Below are 19,306 nucleotides of genomic sequence, written 5' to 3' on the forward strand. Positions count from 1 at the left end.
TGTGGGGTTAGGTGCTCACTCTAACAAATTTTTTTTTTTTATTAAAATGATTGAGTGTGTTTTTGACTGGTATTGTATTCACTTTTTTTGAACTAAAAAAAAACATTTTTAAAAAAAAAAAAGGGACCACAGAGGGGTGCACAGATGTTGAGTGTATTTCATTGCTAACACCACTCAACTCATCATTTCACATGAAACTTTTAAATGAAAAACAAAGTGTGATGACAGATATCAATTCACTTAATCATTTAAACAAATAATAAATAGTAATCTGACGAATTAATTTGGATGTTTATAAATTTGAGCTGTTTCGTTTTGTTGTGTGAAAAGAAAAAGGAGTGGAGAAATAAATAGAAAGAAAAGATTTAAGTTGAAACAAACAACAAATCGGTATGAAATTTGTTTGATTATGATTGATTTCTTTCATTTTGTTTTGTAAATACTTTTTGTGATATGGACTTTATATACAATAATAAAAAAGTAATATGGTGTGTTGAAGTTGATATATTTTTATTATATATATGAGTATGTTGTTCAATACGGAGATTTAATTTGAAATGTGATGCAAATACAACAAAATAGTAAAGGTGAAAATAATATTTTTGTTTTACCCAGTTTAAAGATGTATCCAGGCAAAGATTGACTTTTTTGAAGAAAAACAAAAAAGTTTTCAAAACAAAAAGTATATTATAGCGCAATAGCACAAGCCACAGCTGCAGCTGAGAGATATAGAATTATTTTTAATTGAAAAAAGTTGTTGGATGTTTGATGGTTGATTAGTCGACTGATTTTTTTTTTTATTTTTCTTGTGTGTTGGTGAGAGTGGGGAAGATAATTAAAAGTGGTGAATAGGGAGGAAAATTTTGTTTGTTTTGCAAAGTCTGTGGTGACACTTGGTAGTGTGATGCAAAAAACAAGGGAATAAAAATAAAAATTAGTTTTTGTATTTTGAGATTTTAGATAAGGTGGTCCAGACATCAAAACTTAAGGCAGTCACCATACTCTGACATCAAAATTGTCAAATTTGCAAAAACCAAAAAAAATGAAAATGGTTGTTTGGCTGAATGTGTGCAAATTCGTGTCGATGAAATGGGTTGATCAGTTTTTTGATTTATTTAATCAAAAACCATTTTTGGCTCTGAATGAGGTTGCGGAAGGGAATGGGAACTTTTTGTAATCCAAAAACAAAACTAAACTAAAAAGTATTTTTAATTTTCAAGTGTTTCGATTTGTTTTGCTTATAATGATGGATGTGACGTTGTGTTTATGTAATGTCGAAAAAAAAAAAACATGTTATACGCAACAGGTGGAAAGTGTTAAATAATGATTTTGTTATATGATTTAATGATTATCATTATAAGGCGATATGTTTAGTGTGGTTATAACATTATCAATCTAGATATTTAGGCTTGTTGATATATCAACACTCCGAATTATCCGCCGATGGTGGATTACTGATATATTTCTTCTTGATATACCAAAGATAAACAAAAATAACGATAAATTAAAACAACAATACTTACTAAATTAATATTTGTTTGTAATAACTCTTGATTGTGTACTTTTTACTTTACTTGGTTGCCAATGATGAGCTAATATTGGTAAAGTGAGAATAAAAATAGGAACTGAATGACTAAGAAATATGATATGTATGACAGGTTGATGGGTTGAATAATAATTAATAAAGTGAATGTATATTTATTTACAAATAGAAAGAAACGAAAAAAAAAAAATAATAATAATAATAAAAAGATTTACAAACAAATAAGAATTGATATCTACAAATAAATAAAGAAAGAAATACAACTTTGAGTTGATCTGTTCTGTTGTTGTTGTATTTGATTGGCAAAGTTGTTTTCTTTTGACTGTCTTTGATTGTCTATTTAGGATTTTTAAAGCAAATAAATCAAGAGTTTTTTATAGTGAAACAAGGAGGATCTAAGATTATATAAATTCAATTTAATTTATTTCAAATAGCCAGGCTTTTACTCATTTGACCTACACAAAGTTGACATTGGATGAAATGGCTATCAACTTCGGCTTGACTTTTTTCAATACATTTTCCTTTGACCCGATGACTCGTTTTTAGTTGTTGTTTAAAGGTTGCAAGGTTACCCACTAGTGGCTGCTCTCAACTATTAAAACAAACCCTTTCAAAATCAAGTTGATTTTTTTTGTCTGATTGGCAAAGATTAATTAAAAAAAAACCAAAAAAAAGTGTTGATTTTTAAAAAAACTCCTATTTTAATAAACAGCCTTTTTAAAAGTGATGTTCCGCCGACAATATTATTATCTAGATTTAATTTTCAGTTATATGTTGATAGTGTAAATCAAAACAACTCTAATTTAAACATTTGCAATTGTATTTCGATTAAAGATGGGCTTTCTTTTAAATAATTTGAATATTTTGATCGTGATATGAAAAAAAAGGATTCATAGTTTCTATTGTCAAAATGAGGAAGACCCATTGAAAAACCCGATGAATGTCAAAAAAACACCCACACACCCAAAAAAGTGGCAAGCATTAATTTGTGTGAAGATTTACATGTTTTGTGTAAAACACAATCATTTAATCATATGGATATTTATTTAATTAAATTTTATAAACGATAAGGTGAAAGATGCCATCCAATAGAGAGATTATCGATTCAACTACACAACAACAAAAACAAAACTTAACATCCAAAGAAAGGAATGACAATTAAAAAAAAAACCCTTGGAGTTGAAAACAAATTCCTGCTTGATTGGCACTAAATAATAAAAAAAGTAAATGGCATATTAACGGAACAAGCAAATCTTCTTTTTATATTATTGAAGTTGTTGTTATTGTTAAAGGAATAATAATAAGAAGCTTCGGACCTATTTTCAATAGGTTTTTTCATCTCTTTTTCTTTTAAAAAAATCAAACAAACAAACAAAATAAATAGATAAAGCTAAAACTTTGCCACCAGGCCAATGTAATTTAATCCAATCCAACTTCGTTTACTCTTAGACGACAGTATCTCGAAGAACAAATAATATTGTGTTGTGTCTATTATTATATTTTAATACTAGCAAAAACATTGCCAAGCGATAAACATATTCTAATATCGATATTATATTTCTCTCTTACTAGTTTGATGAACAAACGACAAGAGACAAACAAAAACTTTGCAATCTTTACTATAATAAACTAACTAAATAGACGGCATAGAATCTATATATTTTTTTGATGTAAATCCAAGTTTTAATTTACTCTTTTTAATATGATTAATTTAAGAAAAATAAAACGTTCTACATTTTCATTAAAATTTTATAAAATTGATCTAAAAAACCGATTTTTTTGTTTGTAAATAAGAGAAAAATTTCATTGAAAAAAAGCACCAAACACACACACAACTTAATCCTTTAATTGCAATTTGTGTGTTGGTTTTTTTTTTAATTGTTTGTTGTTTTTTATTGTATTTGTGTTTAATTAATTTTTAATGTATGTTAATTAAAATTTTACTTAAAATTTAAAAAGTATATTTTAATTATTATCTATTATTGTTATTATCATTTTTATTGTATTGTTATTATAATAATCTATATATCTTTCTTTTTGTTTTTTTTCCTTTTAAAAAGAAAGGGTATTATATCTTTTTATATTAAAATAATAAAACAAACATTTATATATTTTTTTATTTTGTAAACAATCCAAAGTTGTAGATCATATCATAATATTAGAAATTTTAAAGAATATCAATCAATCTTTTAGCAAAAAACAAAAATTGTTGGATTCTGCAAAGTCTAAAAAACCAATAAAAAATCCTTTCACCAAACAAGATCTTTGTTTGTTTGTTTGTTGGATAGTAAAGTTTGCAAGATTGCTATAATTGATTTATTTATCAGTTTTTTTTTATTATTAATCAAAAGAGAATAAAGTTAGTCATTGTCATACAGTCATAGATTCATAGTCATAAGAAACAAAACATCACACAACATTCATTCATTCACAAAATACAGTCACCATTGCCATTACAAATCTTTTATATTCAATCATAATTATTTAAATAATAATAATAATAATATTAGAGCAAACCAAAACAGATTATCATTATTGATTTGACAAACCAAACTAAAGATTATAGATAGAATTATATATATATATATTAGAAGTAGTAGATTTAAATAGCAATAGGCTTGACTTTTATGAATAAATAATGTCATTTAAATCACCTTCAACCTTAAATTTAAGTGCACATTATGATTCACTATGCAATATGGTGATAAGACCGCCAAGATGTCAGTATACTCTAGAAGATATGGGTCCAAAGGCATTTTCAATTGCCGGTCTTTCTTTTGTTAGAAACGATTTTGAAGTATGTTATCATTTTATAGCTTTAAACTTAGCTTTGCTACTAATCATTTCAAATCATAATATTAATAATCAACTATAACTATTATCTAGCTTGTTAATGGCAGAGGTTTACCAATACAATGTAGTCACTTTAAACCTGCTGAGTATTGGTCAAATGGAAAGTGAGTAGTTTTATTCAAAAAAAAAAAAAAAACAACCAACAACAACAATAATGATAATAATATTAATCGATTATTAATATTTTATATTTAAAAACAATAGACAATTACCATGTGTTATATATTGTCATGGAAACAGTGGTTGTAGATTAGATGCATTGGAGTGTGTGAGGACATTGTTACCAATCAATATTACGGTGGTTGCTTTCGATTTCGCTGGCTCTGGTTTGAGTGGCGGTGAATATGTATCGCTCGGTTACTACGAGAAAGAGGATATCGGAACGATTGTAAAGCACCTACGTGAAACAGGCAAGATTTCAACGATAGGATTGTGGGGACGTTCTATGGGTGCTGTCACTTCGATTCTCTATGCAAAGGAGGATCCTTCGGTTGCCGGAATGGTACTGGACAGTCCGTTCTCGAATCTCTCCAAGGTTGCAGAGGAACTGGTACTCTCGACCGTACAGAAGATGCCCAAGATAATGATTTCACTCGGTTTGAAAATGATCAGAGGATCCATCAAGAAACGTGCACACTTTGACATCAAAGATCTCGATATCGTACCGACAACCGAGCAGGTATTCATACCCGCCCTCTTTGCACATGGTAAAGATGATACATTTGTTAGACCACATCACTCCGAGAAATTGTAAGTCAATCATCATCATCAACAACAACTACTTTACCATTCTAATTATATATTTGAATCAAATGCATTTAGATTTGAAAAGTATCAAGGTGACAAAAATAGAATACTTTTAGATGGAGATCATAATAGTGATAGACCACATTTCTTTTTCGAATCAGTTTGTATATTCTTTGTAAATACTCTTAAACCAGATCCAATCATGAAGGAAGCAAAGTAAGTTGTTGTTTTGTTATTTGATTTGATTTGATTATATAGTCAAGTTTGTTTATTGAATCTAATTTATTTCGTTTCAATAAATCTAGTTTCTATTTTGATGACGAAGAACATGATATTTCATATGAAGAGCAACAGCTGAGAAAAGCTATTTTACTATCGATACAAGATCCAGCGTTTGTAAATAACAGTATAGAGTATCAAGCGATTATAAAGCAACAACAACAACAACAACAGTTATTACAACAACAGCAACAACAAGCTCAACAACAACAACAGCAACAACAACAACAACAATCACAAAATGGTCACAATACACCACAACATCCCGAAAACATCATAGAGACATGCAGAAAAGAATCAATCAATTCAACGACATCTTCAGAATTGTCAAATAGCAACCACAACAACAGCTACGTTCATAGCAATGGAAATAGTAATGGTAATGGTTATAGCAACCACAACAATAACAGTGATTACACACCACCACTGCCTCCACCAACAGCAACCACTACAACAAATTCATCGACAACAACCACAACCAATATTGATAATCAGACACCTTCCACGACATTGAATGGAAACACCTCGATAGAGTCATCTACAACAACAACCACCACCACCACAACAACTTCAGCAACCTAAACAACAACAACAACAACAGACATCAGATGTAATATTAATATATATCATAGACGAACCCCCAACTATAGTTATTTTTTTTTCCCTCAATTCCTTCCTTCAAAAGATAAATCAAACTTCCTTTTCTCTTCAGCATCCTTCTTTTTTTTTCTTCATTTAAATTTACTTTTTACAAAATCATTTAGAAAGATAGATGAAACAAACAGACAACCAAGCTTGCCTGTTAGATTAGATTACAGTTTACAATAGTGAATTTTTTTATTATATAAATATAATAAATATTTAAATATTATTTTATATTACAAATACTATTATTATTATTATTTTTGTTGTTGTTGTTCTTGTCTCTTTTTCTTTTTGTTGGTACCCTCTTGGATACAATTGAGAAAGTTCTCGATGTTCATGATCATCGATGGTTCCAAACCCATCTGTGCAATGATGTCGTTTCCATGTCCATCATAGATGGCGTAGTTAAGTTGATCGATTGCCTGTTGGAATTGTGGTGTGTAGAGCAGCTGCATGATATCACTTGTATTTCTATTGTTCTCTGGCAAGTACTCGAGTAGCTCCTTCTGCACAGTCTCATCAGAGACAATAGGTGTAAGATTCTCTGGTGTCAAAACATGACTCAATGTCAATCTACTCTTTGCTATAAATAATCAATTAATCATAAATCAATAATCAGTATATTAAATTACTGGATCACATCACATAATTATAAAACAACTTACCAGTTGGTTGAAAATTGGCTATATAGTTGGCTAATTGACTAAAGTTATTTGGATCGAAACCGGATGTTGATGATGATGATGATGATGATGTTGGTGCAGTAGATGTTGTAGTAGGTGCAGGTGCAGATGAAGCTGGTGTTGTATTTGTAGTTGTAGCCGCAGGTGCAGGAGTAGCTGATGTAGTAGTGGTTGTTGGCTCAGTGGACATTGACTCATCATCATCTTTTTATAATGTTAATTAAATAAAAATAAAAATAAAAATAAAAATAAAAATAAAAAAGCAAAAGAAATAAAAGGTATCAATTAGAATATTAGTTTAATTACATTATAAAGATAACAATAAAAGTAGTTTATTCCTCCTCTTTCTCCTATTGTAATTTGTTGTTTTTGTTGTTTTGTTTGGTTCAAAGCTGGTATATATGTTTATGGATTAAGGTTGTTGGATTTTAAGATTTACATAACTAAGTAAGAATAAAAAGAAAAAGCATTATTATTACATGCACATGATGTTTTTGTTTTGTATTGATTTGTTATGTTATGTTATGATATGATTGTTATGTTATGTTTTGTTCGTATAAATAAAAGTTGATGAATAAAATAGTTGTGTTGATAATATAATATATAAATATGTTGATTGATTGATTGATTGATTGATTGATTTGTGTTTGGTTTTGTTTTGTTTTGTTGTTGAAAAAAGAAGAAATAATAATAATCAAAATCAAAATGATAATAATAATTGTTGTTGTTAAATCTTACCTGGTTGATATGCAGCGATGGCAGCGATTGCTTCTTCAAGCTTTGTATCATTATCTGGGTTTGGTTCTTGCAGCCAGAAGAACTCTTTGTTGTCTGATGTACTAAAGTGTAAATAATACATTCTTCCGTCTTTGCATGAGCTCACTTTCTTGAAAATCAATTCACCCGGTGCCAAGTAGTATTCATCTTCCGCTTCCTTTGAATCTCTGACAAACCATTGTACGAAAATTAAATCATCTTGCTGTATGTTTGTTTGTATGTATGTATAGGTATTAAAATTGAATGAATGAATGAGTAAATGAATGAAATCTATAAATAGATCCAATCAATAATGCTAATGATGATGACTTACAATACTGAATTTCAAAGTTCCTTTTCTAGTATCGGATGTAATGGTTTTACCTTCTAATTTTGCTTTACCAGCTTTAAACTCAACGTTTTGTGGCTTTGCTCTTCTTAACTATAATATATAACGAAACAATATAAAGATCCACTCTACTGTTAATAAATCCTATCAAAACATATCATATCATATCATATCATTTGATTAACACAAATATATACATACACTCATCTTTAAAATGTTTAATATATAATTGATCAAAAAAAAAAAGAAATTTAAACTTATAAAATTTCACCTGTGTGATGTTCAACAAAGTTTGAAAAAACTTCAAAATTAATTTAATTCTCAAATTTATTTAATTAAATATTTTAAAGCTAGTATTTTTCGTATTTGTAAATTTGAAAAGTAATTGTGTGATAATTATCATATCTTTTAAATATTTTAACTCTATCTCTGAAGAGGTGCCTAAAAATAAAATGATTTATTTTAAAGTAATTATATTTTATCTTAATATTATTGCACCATAGTTTAATAATGTTTGACATTGAAAAGAAAAAAGATATATTTGAGTGACTTTATCTAAAATATATCTTAAAATATTCACGAGTTTCTATGATTGTTTAGAAAAAAAAAAGAAATACAAGTTTTCTGATTTTTTTAATCTTATTGGTATTGCAATTTGTAAAAAAAAATTTGGTGATCACAAAACAACTTTTTTTAAAATTTTTTTTATTAATTAAATTATTATTTATCAAGTAATAAAAAAAAAAAAGATATATATATATTATAAAATGGTAAGATAATAATAATACAGCTAGTAGTAGCTGAACGATTCTTTATACATTGCGATACTCATTTACAATTGCTTATGGTGATAATAAAAGTCATTATATTTTAGAATAAAGAGATTAGAACAAACCATTTTCTTGTCGGCAGAGCCATCTGACACCATTCAAAGATTGAAAGAAAAAGTTGCCATCATCAATAAACTTACCGACAAGCAAGTCACCGATTACATTCGTTTCGTCTTCCAAGGTGGTCCCCTCGAAGACAAAAAGACCATTCAACAATATAATATTCCAAACGATTCAATTATTTTTATGGTTTACAAGCAAAGTATGTAGATACACTTAACTTGCTTTCATCAATATACTGTATTGATTTACTTACATACTTACTATTAAAATTACTCTCTCTATTACTATTATTTATATTAATCTTTAATCTTTAATCTTAATCATTCACTTAGATGACGGATCATATGAAGATATTGCACCATCTTTATTACAATTGAAATAAATAAAGATATATATATCAAGAAAGAAAGAAAAGAAAAGAAAAGAAAAGAAGAAAACAGCAAACAATCAATCAATCAACCTTTATAAAACAAAACATGTTAAAATAACTTATTAAAATAACGAAAAGATTAGTTGATCGTAATGAACAATCAATCAAATTAATCATGTACATCCCAACAATAAAACAGCAAAGTTAGTAATATACTCAATGTAGATTGAGTTATCAACTTTACTTTTATAAATTTAAAACTTAAAAAAAATATATATAATAAATAAACTTATACTTTGTTTTTCTTTATTCACAATAAGAATTGAATAATAATCTTACCTTTATCTTTATTTTTATTTTTATTTTATTTATTTTAAGATATTTCTTAATTAAGATTGATTTTTAATTAAGTATTTATTAATAATATTTTATTTTAGGTGGTGTCGTCAACAGGTAACATCAATATTACCCATGTTGTTCATCCATTATCATCAAACACTGATATTGATCTATATCATCTACACAGTCGGTCTCCCTCCAAAAAAAAAATTAAAGGACCGCCTTTTTAATCAGTGTTAAAACTAATGAATTATTTTTATTTTTATTTTTATTTTTTTATTGAAAAAAGAATGTAGAAGGGGAATAACAGCACATCACACACACGATTATAACCTAAAACTAGAAGGTTTTCAGTTGAGTTGATGTCTTCGAAAAGTTGTTGCCAATCTTGCGACAGAAAAACAAACACAAATAATGTGATGTGGTTGTGAAACAACGAACACTGTCCTCATATCGAGCCATCAAAAAAGGTGACACAAATGATTTTTTGCTTTCGTTTTTTTTTTTTTTTTTTTTGATTTTGATCAAAAAACCCTTTTTGAGATAATTTATTAAATATTTTTTTGCTTTTGTTTGAAAAAAAAGCACTATCCATCCATCCAACAACAATAATTTATAAACAATTTCATACTTGTGTAAAAGTTATTTTTCTTTAATTCTTGAAGTCTTTTCCAAAAGGCATTGTTTTATCCATCTATCAATCCATTCCATCCACAAACAAACAAAATTAAAAGAAAAATAATAATACCTTACAACTCTACTCTTTATTTTATATCAACAACATTATAAATTAATTTTATATCTCATAACACACATTTAAAGTTTATTTTATTTAATTTATTTTTTTTTAAAAATAGATTAAGAGATAATAGATATTTACAGATAATCATTTTATAGATATAATATATAATAGTAGTAGTATTATTATTTGCAGACACACACAACAACAACAAAAATTAATTTGAAAATTTTCATTTTTTATTTTTTGTCTTATTTTTTTTTTTAATTTTTTTTTTAATCCACCCGTTCATTCGTATCATATCATTTGCAGTATAAACTAGTTTATACATTAACTTTCATTTTCATACATTACATATAATATTTCAAAATATAAGGAATTAAAATACTTAATCAGAATCAAAAAGACAACTTAGGTTAACTTTACCAAATCCAATCAAAAGCAAAATTATTGAAAAAACAATTAATGTTTATTGTTTTGTTGTTGTCTTTTTTTTCTTTTTTTGTTAATTAATCTTATTATTGTGTCCATTTCCATATCCATTATCCATTTTTTATATTAATTTAATTTATTTTTTTATAATTATTTTTAAGATATTTATTTTATTTTTTTATTTATTTTATTATTTTTGAATTTTTTTTTTTTTGGATTTATTATTTTTTTTTTAATTTTAGGTGAAGTAAAATAGAATCTATTTTGCTTGATCTTTTATTAAAAAAAAAACAAGACATTATTTCGAAAATTACAGTCGCTACATCACCCAACACCACCACCACCAACACCAACACCACCGCCACCGCCTATATAGAACCTCCAACCAAACATAGAATGAGAGACGTCGACAACGAAGAGGGAGATATCGATGATATCGATTATTGGACGATATGTTGGATTTATATAGCCTATGGTATCATTATCTTTGTTGGTAAGATTGCAGATCTCATAGATAAGATTAGAGGTCATCGTTATTTCATTACACCAAAGGTATGTTTAGTTTAGTCACATTATGTGAAGACAAATAAATAGAGATCTCTTACTAACTAAATCAAAATCTAATCTGTTTCAAAAATCAATAATATGAAAAAACAAATAATAGGGATATGCACCATTGTTTGTAGAGTTTGAATATTTCTATCAAATGCGTTTATATAGTAGAATTAAAGATTGTTGGGATAGACCAATTTGTAGTTTACCAGGTGCATGGATAGATGTAATGTTGCGTACAAACCAACACTATTCAGAACCATTAGAGTATGTTGTTTTATAAATGTGTTTAGTTTTAGTTAGTTGGTTGGAATATTGGATGGATTATTAACTTTTTGTTTGTTCCGCAACAAATTTAGAATCACTGGAGAGACAAAGAGATGTTTAAATCTTGGATCATATAATTATTTGGGATTCGCACAAAACGAAGGACCAATTGCAGAGGCTGTTATTGAATCGATGTACAAGTATGGTGGATTCACCAGTTCGACACCGGCTGAGGACGGTACCACTGAACCATTCCGTTTGTTGGAGCGTGAGACTGCCCGTTTCGTTGGAAAGGAAGACGCATTGGTGTTTGAGATGGGTTTCGCCACCAACTCTGGTTCACTGCCAGCGCTCGTTGGTAAGGGTGCACTGATCATCTCTGACAGTTTGAATCACGCATCTCTCGCAACCGGTTGCAAGAACACCGGCACCAAGATCAAGGTTTTCAAACACAACGACACCAAACACCTCGAACAAGTCATTCGTGAATCCATCATCCAAGGTCAACCAAAGACACACAGACCATGGACAATGATTCTGATCATCGTCGAAGGTATCTACAGTATGGAAGGTGAAATCGGTAATCTTCCAGAAATCATTAGAATTAAAAAGAAATACAATGTAAGTATTAGTTGTTACTTTTTTTTTTGTTGTTGTTGTTTCTTGAAAAGTTGTTAATATATCTCTGTTGTTATTGTTATTAGTGTTATTTATATGTTGATGAAGCACACAGTATTGGTGCTTTGGGTAGTCATGGAAGAGGAGTTTGCGATCATTATGATGTCGATCCAAAGGATGTTGATATTTTGATGGGTACTTTCACAAAATCGTTTGGTTCGATTGGTGGATATATTGCGGCAGACAAATCGTTGATCGACCATCTCAGACAATCGAGTTTCGCTTATCTCTATGCCAACAGTATGGCACCACCCTGCGCAATGCAGGCCTATCAGGCGCTCAGAGCGATCGCCGGTGACGACGGAACCGACATTGGTGCACGCAAGATCAAGCAGCTCAAGGAGAATTCCAACTTTTTCCGTGAGCGTCTACGTCAAATGGGATTCCAGATTCTCGGTGGTAAGGACTCACCCGTCGTTCCACTGATGTTCTACAATCCATCAAAGATCGCTACTTTCTCACGTATGTGTCTCGAACGTCATATTGCCGTGGTGGTCGTCGGTTATCCAGCGACACCACTCACATCGCCAAGAGCTCGTTTCTGTCTATCGGCATCACACACACGTGAGGATCTAGAGTGGGCACTCGAACATCTCGACACCATCGGTGACCAAATGAACCTTAAATTTAAGAAACCAATAAAAGTTTAAAATATTATTAAATTAAGAAATCAGTTACAAAGATTATCATTACAAAAGAGAGAGACACACAGAGAGAGAACAATACTGAAAACCATTACCATTCCTATCATCAAAAGATACACTTAATTAAAAGTGAAAAAAAAAGATTAATTAACAACAACACATGATGAGGAATGTGTACAACCGACAAACATACTTTGATTAATTAGTTATTTCCATTAAAATTGTTTTTTTTTTTTTAAAAATTTAATATTTATTTATGTTATGTTTGTAATTTAATTAATTAGATGGTTAGTCAAACAATCATTCTCAAGAAATATTTATTTATTTAGAATATAAAAGATAGATTATAATATATATATATAGTTTTAAGTAAAACTGAATCTATAATCTATTAGCAGTTAGAGTTATTCGTATACAGGTTTTCGATCGAAAAGCATCATGATGATTACTAGAAAGAAAAGAAATAATTTAGGATTTCCACCAATCAATCTAAAGTATGATAGACATGGAATACCCTATGAGACAGACTCCTCTGGTAATCCATTGGAATCACTTACAAAGCCACCAAGAAGAACTGCAGCACTACAATCGATTCAGAGTATAACTCGTTCAATACAGTTGGAAGCAGACGACTACGAACAAGATAGTACACCACAGTTCATGGTAACCGATAAAAGAGGTACTTCCGACGATCCTTTTGTTCTTGATGAAAGTGATGACGATGAAGACAATGACAAACATGTTAATAATAATAATATTAATAATGGTGACAATACTACTTCCTCAAATGTATCTGAACGAACAACTACAACAACGACAACTACAACAACGACATCGTCATCATCATCATCATCGACTTCAACAGATGATAAAGATCAAAGTATAAATGGTGATAACAATAGTGAAGATAGTAATAATAATAATAATAATAGAAATGGTGATGAGGATACATCGAATATGGTTGTATCTACGGTTGCTACACATGATTCAGATGGTAATATACAGTTGATTGCAAGAGGTATTTCAGTGTATGTAGAGTACGACTATCCTTTGACATCACCGGTGTTGTTCAAAGAGGAGTACATCGAGATTAAAGCACCATTCTCTGCAATCAATACCAATAACAGACAGAAATTCGATATAGTCATACAGATTAATTATGAAGATTTAACAAAGCTCAATGTAATATTTACAATACGATACGATCGATCGATCGATCTTTCAAAACAACCTTTTTTGAAACTAATATTTAATTGTGTAACGATACGATTGTGATTTATTTATTTATTTAGGTAAACTTCTTAAAAGAGAATACATCGATTCAAATTGGAACCAAAGCATTTAGTTTCACAAAACATTGGTTGAAGATTCCTAAAATATGTAAAAGTAAGTGTTATCGGTAGCAACAACCTAAATTAATAACAACAACAACCATTCATTCTAATTGATTGTTATTGTTATTATTATTATTATTTGTATCTATATAGATTATGATTTAGGTATTCCAAATCAAATTTGGTTAAAGGGCATCAGTAAAAGCGATTACAATGGAATACAACAATTAATTTGCGATAAATCACATTGGATAAAACTATTATTGAAAACAGAGTACGTGTCTACATATATATATATATATATATTATTAGTATTGAAATAGAATTAAAAATTAATATGATTTTCATCAAAATATATATATAGAACACATGGACTGAAGAAAGAAAAGATAGTTGCAAGATATCCACCACCCAAAGAAAATCCAAATATAATGGACATTGTAAAGATCACATCTGATGACATGCACAAATTGGAACCATTTCAATATTTAAACGATTCAATCATTGATTTCTATACAAGGTATTTAGTTTTAGTTTAATCTAAATATTAATGTTCAACCAGTTATATTTAATTTACATGTTCTCAACAACAGATATATTAAAGATCATTATGTAGCGGATGAAGATAAAGATAGATTCTACTTTTTCAATACATTCTTTTATAATAATCTGTCGACCAAGAAGAACATGGATGAGGCATACAAAAAGATTGCGAAATGGACTGGCTCAACCGATATTTTCTCAAAGGATTTCTTATTTATACCTATTTGTGAAAAGTAAGCTAATAATGTTGATTGCGGTCAATCAATTATGTGATTTGTAATTAATGAGTGTTGTTTAAATACTAACCAATATACGATTTCATTATGATTTTAGTTTCCATTGGACACTTTGTATCATTTCATTTGCTGGACAAGATTATGAAACATCGACAGCCAGTAATAAACCTTGGATTATCTTTTTGGATTCGCTGAATAGTCATCGGTTGGTATCGATCACGGGAAAGATTAGGACGTATCTATCGATGGAGTGGAAGTATAAGAAGTCGGATCCTTCGAATGGTGCAATTGCAGAGCGTGTCTACACCTCTAAGAATCTACCGTCCTACAGGCCGTCGGTGCCCAAACAGGATAATATGTGTGACTGTGGTGTGTATCTGCTGCATTACGTTGAGTTGTTCTGTAGGAATCCAGAGAAGAACTTTGAGAGTCCGTTGAATCGTCCAAAGTGGTTCCCCAAGGAGGAGATCGCAGCGAAGCGTGAGATTATCAAGGGTCTACTCGAGAGATTGCACTATGAGCAGATGGATGAAGAGGAACTCGCCGAGGAAATGAGAGAGGAAGAGAGAAGAGAGAAAGAGAGAATGGAAAGAGAGAAGTTGCTGGAGTCTAAAAGTATAAACATCAACGATAGTTTCGAAGAAGTCGATAAAGAAAAGGAAGAGAAAGAGGAAAATGAAAAAGGAAAAGAAGAGGAAAAGGAAAAGGAAGAGGTAGATAAAGATAAAGATAAAGAGGAAAAAGAAGAGGAAAAGGAAGAGATAGAGATTGAAAAGAGGAAAAGGAAGAGATAGAGATTGAAAAAGAGGAAAGTGAGACAGAGAAAGAAAAGGAAGTGGTCAAAGAGGAAGATATTAGAGTAGACGGAAAAGAAATGGAAATTGATAAAGAGATTAAAACAAATAATGAGAAAGTAGAGATTGAAAATAAAGAGCCAGCAGTTGGCGAGGTGGTAGAACAAGAAAAAGTAAAAGAAAAAGATGACGAGAAGATGATAGAGAATGAAAGCAAAGAGATAGAAGGTGATAATAAAGAGAATGACAAAGATATTAACAAAGGTAACAACAAAGAGAAAGAGGATATAGAGATTCAGCAGATAGAAAAGAATCAAATAGACCAAAAAATCGAATCAACTACTCCCATCGAAACAAAAGAGGAGGAGAAGGATTTAAATGTAGAAACACCGGAAGATATTACTATCAAGTGTGATATAGCAGATATGGAACCACTAAGCGAAAATCAAAATGAACAATACAATGATTCGAATGGCATCGTCTCAAATGATAATGAAGAAAACAAAGGTGATAGTTTATTAAAAAGAAAGTTTAGTGAAACCAATGATAATCTTAATAGCGATAATGACAATTCGGAAGAGTCAGCTTTAAAAAAACAAACAAAATAAATCGTGATAAATTTTATATACCTGCAAACTTTATTTATTATCAAACAAACAAACTTTATATAATGGGATTTATATCCAAAATTGATATTTATTTATGAGATGTTAATTAATGTACTAAGACATTTATAGGTGATAAATAAAATTCTTCTACTTTGTCAAAGAATGAGAACTTGGAAGGGTAGATTTCACTTTGGCATAGCTAATGTTTCTAACTGTGATTTGGATGAATCAGAACGAAATGGTGCTGTACTTTTAATTAATTGATTGCGATGCTAAATTGAATATCGGGTTAAGTTTGATTAATTACACACCACCCTTATGATTTATAAATAGAATGATCATTTTTAATTAATTATGATTTTGATTGGTTTTGTGTTTTTGCAAAAAATCTATTTCATAGCATTTTTATTGGTTAGCTTTTTTTGCCCATTCCTCTAATTAACACTAATGGTGGTTCATTTTTGTTGTATTCAATCTCAAGTTTAAGAAATCACACACTCACAAAGGAATTGAATAAGAAGCGGTGAAACTGACCACAACTCATTGCCAACGGATAGATTTGTACCTGTTTGTAATTTTTCTCAAATCAGGTTTAAAACCCTACACCTCATCACTCTTTATAAAAGGTTATATTTCTTCTTCTACTCAAACATTAGATTATTATATATTATTATATATATAACCTTTAATCTCCTTGTAACCATCAATCAAATCAGTATTATTCTTGTGATATTTAAAACATTCAACAATCCGATCTTCAATCACTCATCTTTACTTTTAAATCATGATACAAATAATATTAATCTTAATATTATTTTTGATTTTAAATTCTTTTGTAAGATTAATACTAATTCCATTTGTTATTTTTTTATTTACTAATAAAAAAAAAAGATAAATAAAAATAAAAAATTTAGTAATCAAGATCCTCAAGGTCCACTTGGATTACCTATATTTGGAAGTTTATTGTCGCTCGGTGCCAAACCACATTTAAAGATTTCCGAATGGAATCGAAAGTTTAAAGGAGGTATCATTAAATTGTGGATGGGAGATAACTACACCATCATTGTCAGTGATCCTGTTATTATGAAAGAGATTTGGCTCAAAGACTTTAAGAAATTCTCTGACCGTCCAGAGTTCCCAACACTCGCCAAATTCTCCTTTGGATACAATGACCTCGTTATGGCAAAATACAATAGCTGGAAAGGTCGTCGTGAGTTTATCTCCAACGCATTTACCAAAACCAAGCTAAAAGTTGCCAATCCAATTATTGAACAAAATGTCCAATACCTTGTTGATACAATGAAGAAGTATTCAAAGACTGAAGAACCTGTAAGTAAATGATAGATTAAGAATAATACTTTATTTAATAACTAACATGAATTGATTTTTTAAAAAACATATTAGTTTGTTCCAAAATTCTTTTGTAAAAAATTCTCATTAAATATTATGATGATGGTATGTATTTTGGAACAACTGGAAGTTGTTTCTTTTAAATTAACTGTTTATTTATTAACTTTATTAATTTATATTTTAATAACTTTAATTTTAATCTTAATTTCCAATTCATTTATTTTAGTATGCCTATAGTACTAATATTCCTTTCGAAGAGGGTGTTGACGAGGGTGTTGTCAAGAGAATTGCACAGCCAGTCGATGATGTTATTCGTTTGTTAGCTGCCGGTAATTTAGTTGATTATATAAAATGGTTAGAGCCACTCTTCCATTTAAAAAACAAATTTGTAAAGCATGGAATCGATGTTGTATATGAAATTATGGCTGAAATTTATGAAGAACACATAAAGAATATTGACAAAGAAAAGTAAATTTTAAATATTATAACATATCAATTATAAAAACAACTTTATTAAATTAATTATTTTAGTCCAAAAGATATGTTAGATCATCTTATATTAGCAATGCCCAATGAAAAAGAAGCAGTTATTTTAGTTTCATTAGATCTTTTCTTAGCTGGAATAGATACTTCTGCTACTGCAATAGAGTGGTTAATTTTAACACTTTGTAATCACCAGGAAATTCAAGAAAAGATTCATGCCGAGTTGAAAGAAGCTGCCAAGGGTACTGGCAAGATTGATTTGACTCAACGTGGAGAAACCCCATACCTCCAAGCCGCTATCAAGGAAATTCTTAGATACCGAACAATTGTACCTCTAGGAATACCTCGTGTCGCTCTTGAAGATGCCATAGTAGAAGGTTATTACATTCCAAAAGGTGTATGTATATTTTTATAATTAAATTATAAATTATTAATGATTTTAATATTGTTTTTTGTTTGTTTTATTTTTCTTAAAAATAGACTGTGCTAATTAATAACATGTATGAATTACACCATAATGAAGCAACCTACGAAAAACCACATGAATTCATTCCAGAGAGATTTTTAAATGATGATATATCTAATGATTGGATGCCATTCAGTTTGGGACCACGTAATTGTGTAGGTTTGAAGTAAGTACATTCTATTTTAGATTTCTCACATACTTGAGTTACTCTAAATATTAACTAATTGTTATCTTTTAGTTTGGCATTAGACGAAATCTATATGGCTAGCGCTAATATCTTATTGAACTTTAAATTGCAACCATACAATTGCGATTATATTGATTTAGATGATATGTTCGGTGTGACACTTAGACCTAAAGAAGAATATCCAATATCACTTCAATTTAGATCAATTTAGATTTATATATATATATATAAATACAAATATATCTATAAATATATCCATATTTATTTATTTCTTTCATATCTTTTACTTCTTCGAAAAATAAATTTATTTTAACCAACCAAGTTTTTAATAATAAAAATAATAATAATAATAATTAGAGTAGTAAATAATACCTATTACAGAAGTAGTAGTATATTGTTGAATATCTTATCTTAAAATCTGTGTGCTGTGTGAGTGTTAAAATTGAAAAACATTAAACTATCAACTTTTACAATTAATTGTAAATGTTCCTATTACCACTACTCCAAACACAATGAGGTTACTACTAACCTCAATA

General features: G+C 29.2%; 7 protein-coding genes across 7 annotated transcripts; 5 read left to right on the forward strand and 2 right to left on the reverse strand.

Annotated features, from left to right (window-relative positions):
* Positions 1–1,115: 1,115 nt before the first annotated feature.
* PPL_04065 (uncharacterized protein) lies at positions 1,116–4,021 on the reverse strand (the record flags this gene model as incomplete). The annotated part of the gene is made up of 9 exons (XM_020574978.1): positions 1,116–1,190; positions 1,570–1,633; positions 1,759–1,778; positions 1,805–1,879; positions 2,003–2,045; positions 2,715–2,750; positions 3,052–3,083; positions 3,113–3,157; positions 3,983–4,021. 9 exons carry the CDS (start codon positions 4,019–4,021, stop codon positions 1,116–1,118), a joined length of 429 nt encoding a protein of 142 aa, XP_020435392.1.
* A 160-nt stretch (positions 4,022–4,181) lies between these two features.
* rsc11-2 (alpha/beta hydrolase) lies at positions 4,182–6,004 on the forward strand (the record flags this gene model as incomplete). The annotated part of the gene is made up of 5 exons (XM_020574979.1): positions 4,182–4,340; positions 4,430–4,500; positions 4,601–5,146; positions 5,219–5,359; positions 5,449–6,004. 5 exons carry the CDS (start codon positions 4,182–4,184, stop codon positions 6,002–6,004), a joined length of 1,473 nt encoding a protein of 490 aa, XP_020435393.1.
* A 317-nt stretch (positions 6,005–6,321) lies between these two features.
* adrm1-2 (RPN13/ADRM1 family protein) lies at positions 6,322–8,062 on the reverse strand (the record flags this gene model as incomplete). Its single annotated transcript, XM_020574980.1, has 5 exons — positions 6,322–6,650; positions 6,733–6,954; positions 7,489–7,729; positions 7,841–7,948; positions 8,057–8,062. The coding sequence occupies 5 exons, from the start codon at positions 8,060–8,062 to the stop codon at positions 6,322–6,324; spliced, it is 906 nt and encodes a 301-aa protein (XP_020435394.1).
* A 560-nt stretch (positions 8,063–8,622) lies between these two features.
* On the forward strand, positions 8,623–9,130 carry PPL_04068 (uncharacterized protein; the record flags this gene model as incomplete). Its single annotated transcript, XM_020574981.1, has 4 exons — positions 8,623–8,625; positions 8,646–8,702; positions 8,737–8,947; positions 9,081–9,130. 4 exons carry the CDS (start codon positions 8,623–8,625, stop codon positions 9,128–9,130), a joined length of 321 nt encoding a protein of 106 aa, XP_020435395.1.
* A 1,894-nt stretch (positions 9,131–11,024) lies between these two features.
* On the forward strand, positions 11,025–12,775 carry sptB (serine C-palmitoyltransferase subunit; the record flags this gene model as incomplete). Its single annotated transcript, XM_020574982.1, has 4 exons — positions 11,025–11,180; positions 11,293–11,454; positions 11,484–12,068; positions 12,152–12,775. The coding sequence occupies 4 exons, from the start codon at positions 11,025–11,027 to the stop codon at positions 12,773–12,775; spliced, it is 1,527 nt and encodes a 508-aa protein (XP_020435396.1).
* Positions 12,776–13,210: 435 nt separating this feature from the next.
* PPL_04070 (uncharacterized protein) lies at positions 13,211–16,284 on the forward strand (the record flags this gene model as incomplete). The annotated part of the gene is made up of 7 exons (XM_020574983.1): positions 13,211–13,951; positions 14,062–14,155; positions 14,257–14,377; positions 14,468–14,623; positions 14,697–14,879; positions 14,980–15,595; positions 15,661–16,284. The coding sequence occupies 7 exons, from the start codon at positions 13,211–13,213 to the stop codon at positions 16,282–16,284; spliced, it is 2,535 nt and encodes an 844-aa protein (XP_020435397.1).
* A 1,083-nt stretch (positions 16,285–17,367) lies between these two features.
* PPL_04071 (cytochrome P450) lies at positions 17,368–18,981 on the forward strand (the record flags this gene model as incomplete). Its single annotated transcript, XM_020574984.1, has 6 exons — positions 17,368–17,613; positions 17,689–17,739; positions 17,861–18,102; positions 18,166–18,514; positions 18,598–18,749; positions 18,822–18,981. 6 exons carry the CDS (start codon positions 17,368–17,370, stop codon positions 18,979–18,981), a joined length of 1,200 nt encoding a protein of 399 aa, XP_020435398.1.
* Positions 18,982–19,306: the final 325 nt, after the last annotated feature.

This window comes from Heterostelium album (genome assembly GCF_000004825.1).
Source record: "Heterostelium album PN500 unplaced genomic scaffold PPL_contig8, whole genome shotgun sequence".
NCBI classification, from domain to species: Eukaryota; Evosea; class Eumycetozoa; order Acytosteliales; family Acytosteliaceae; genus Heterostelium; species Heterostelium album.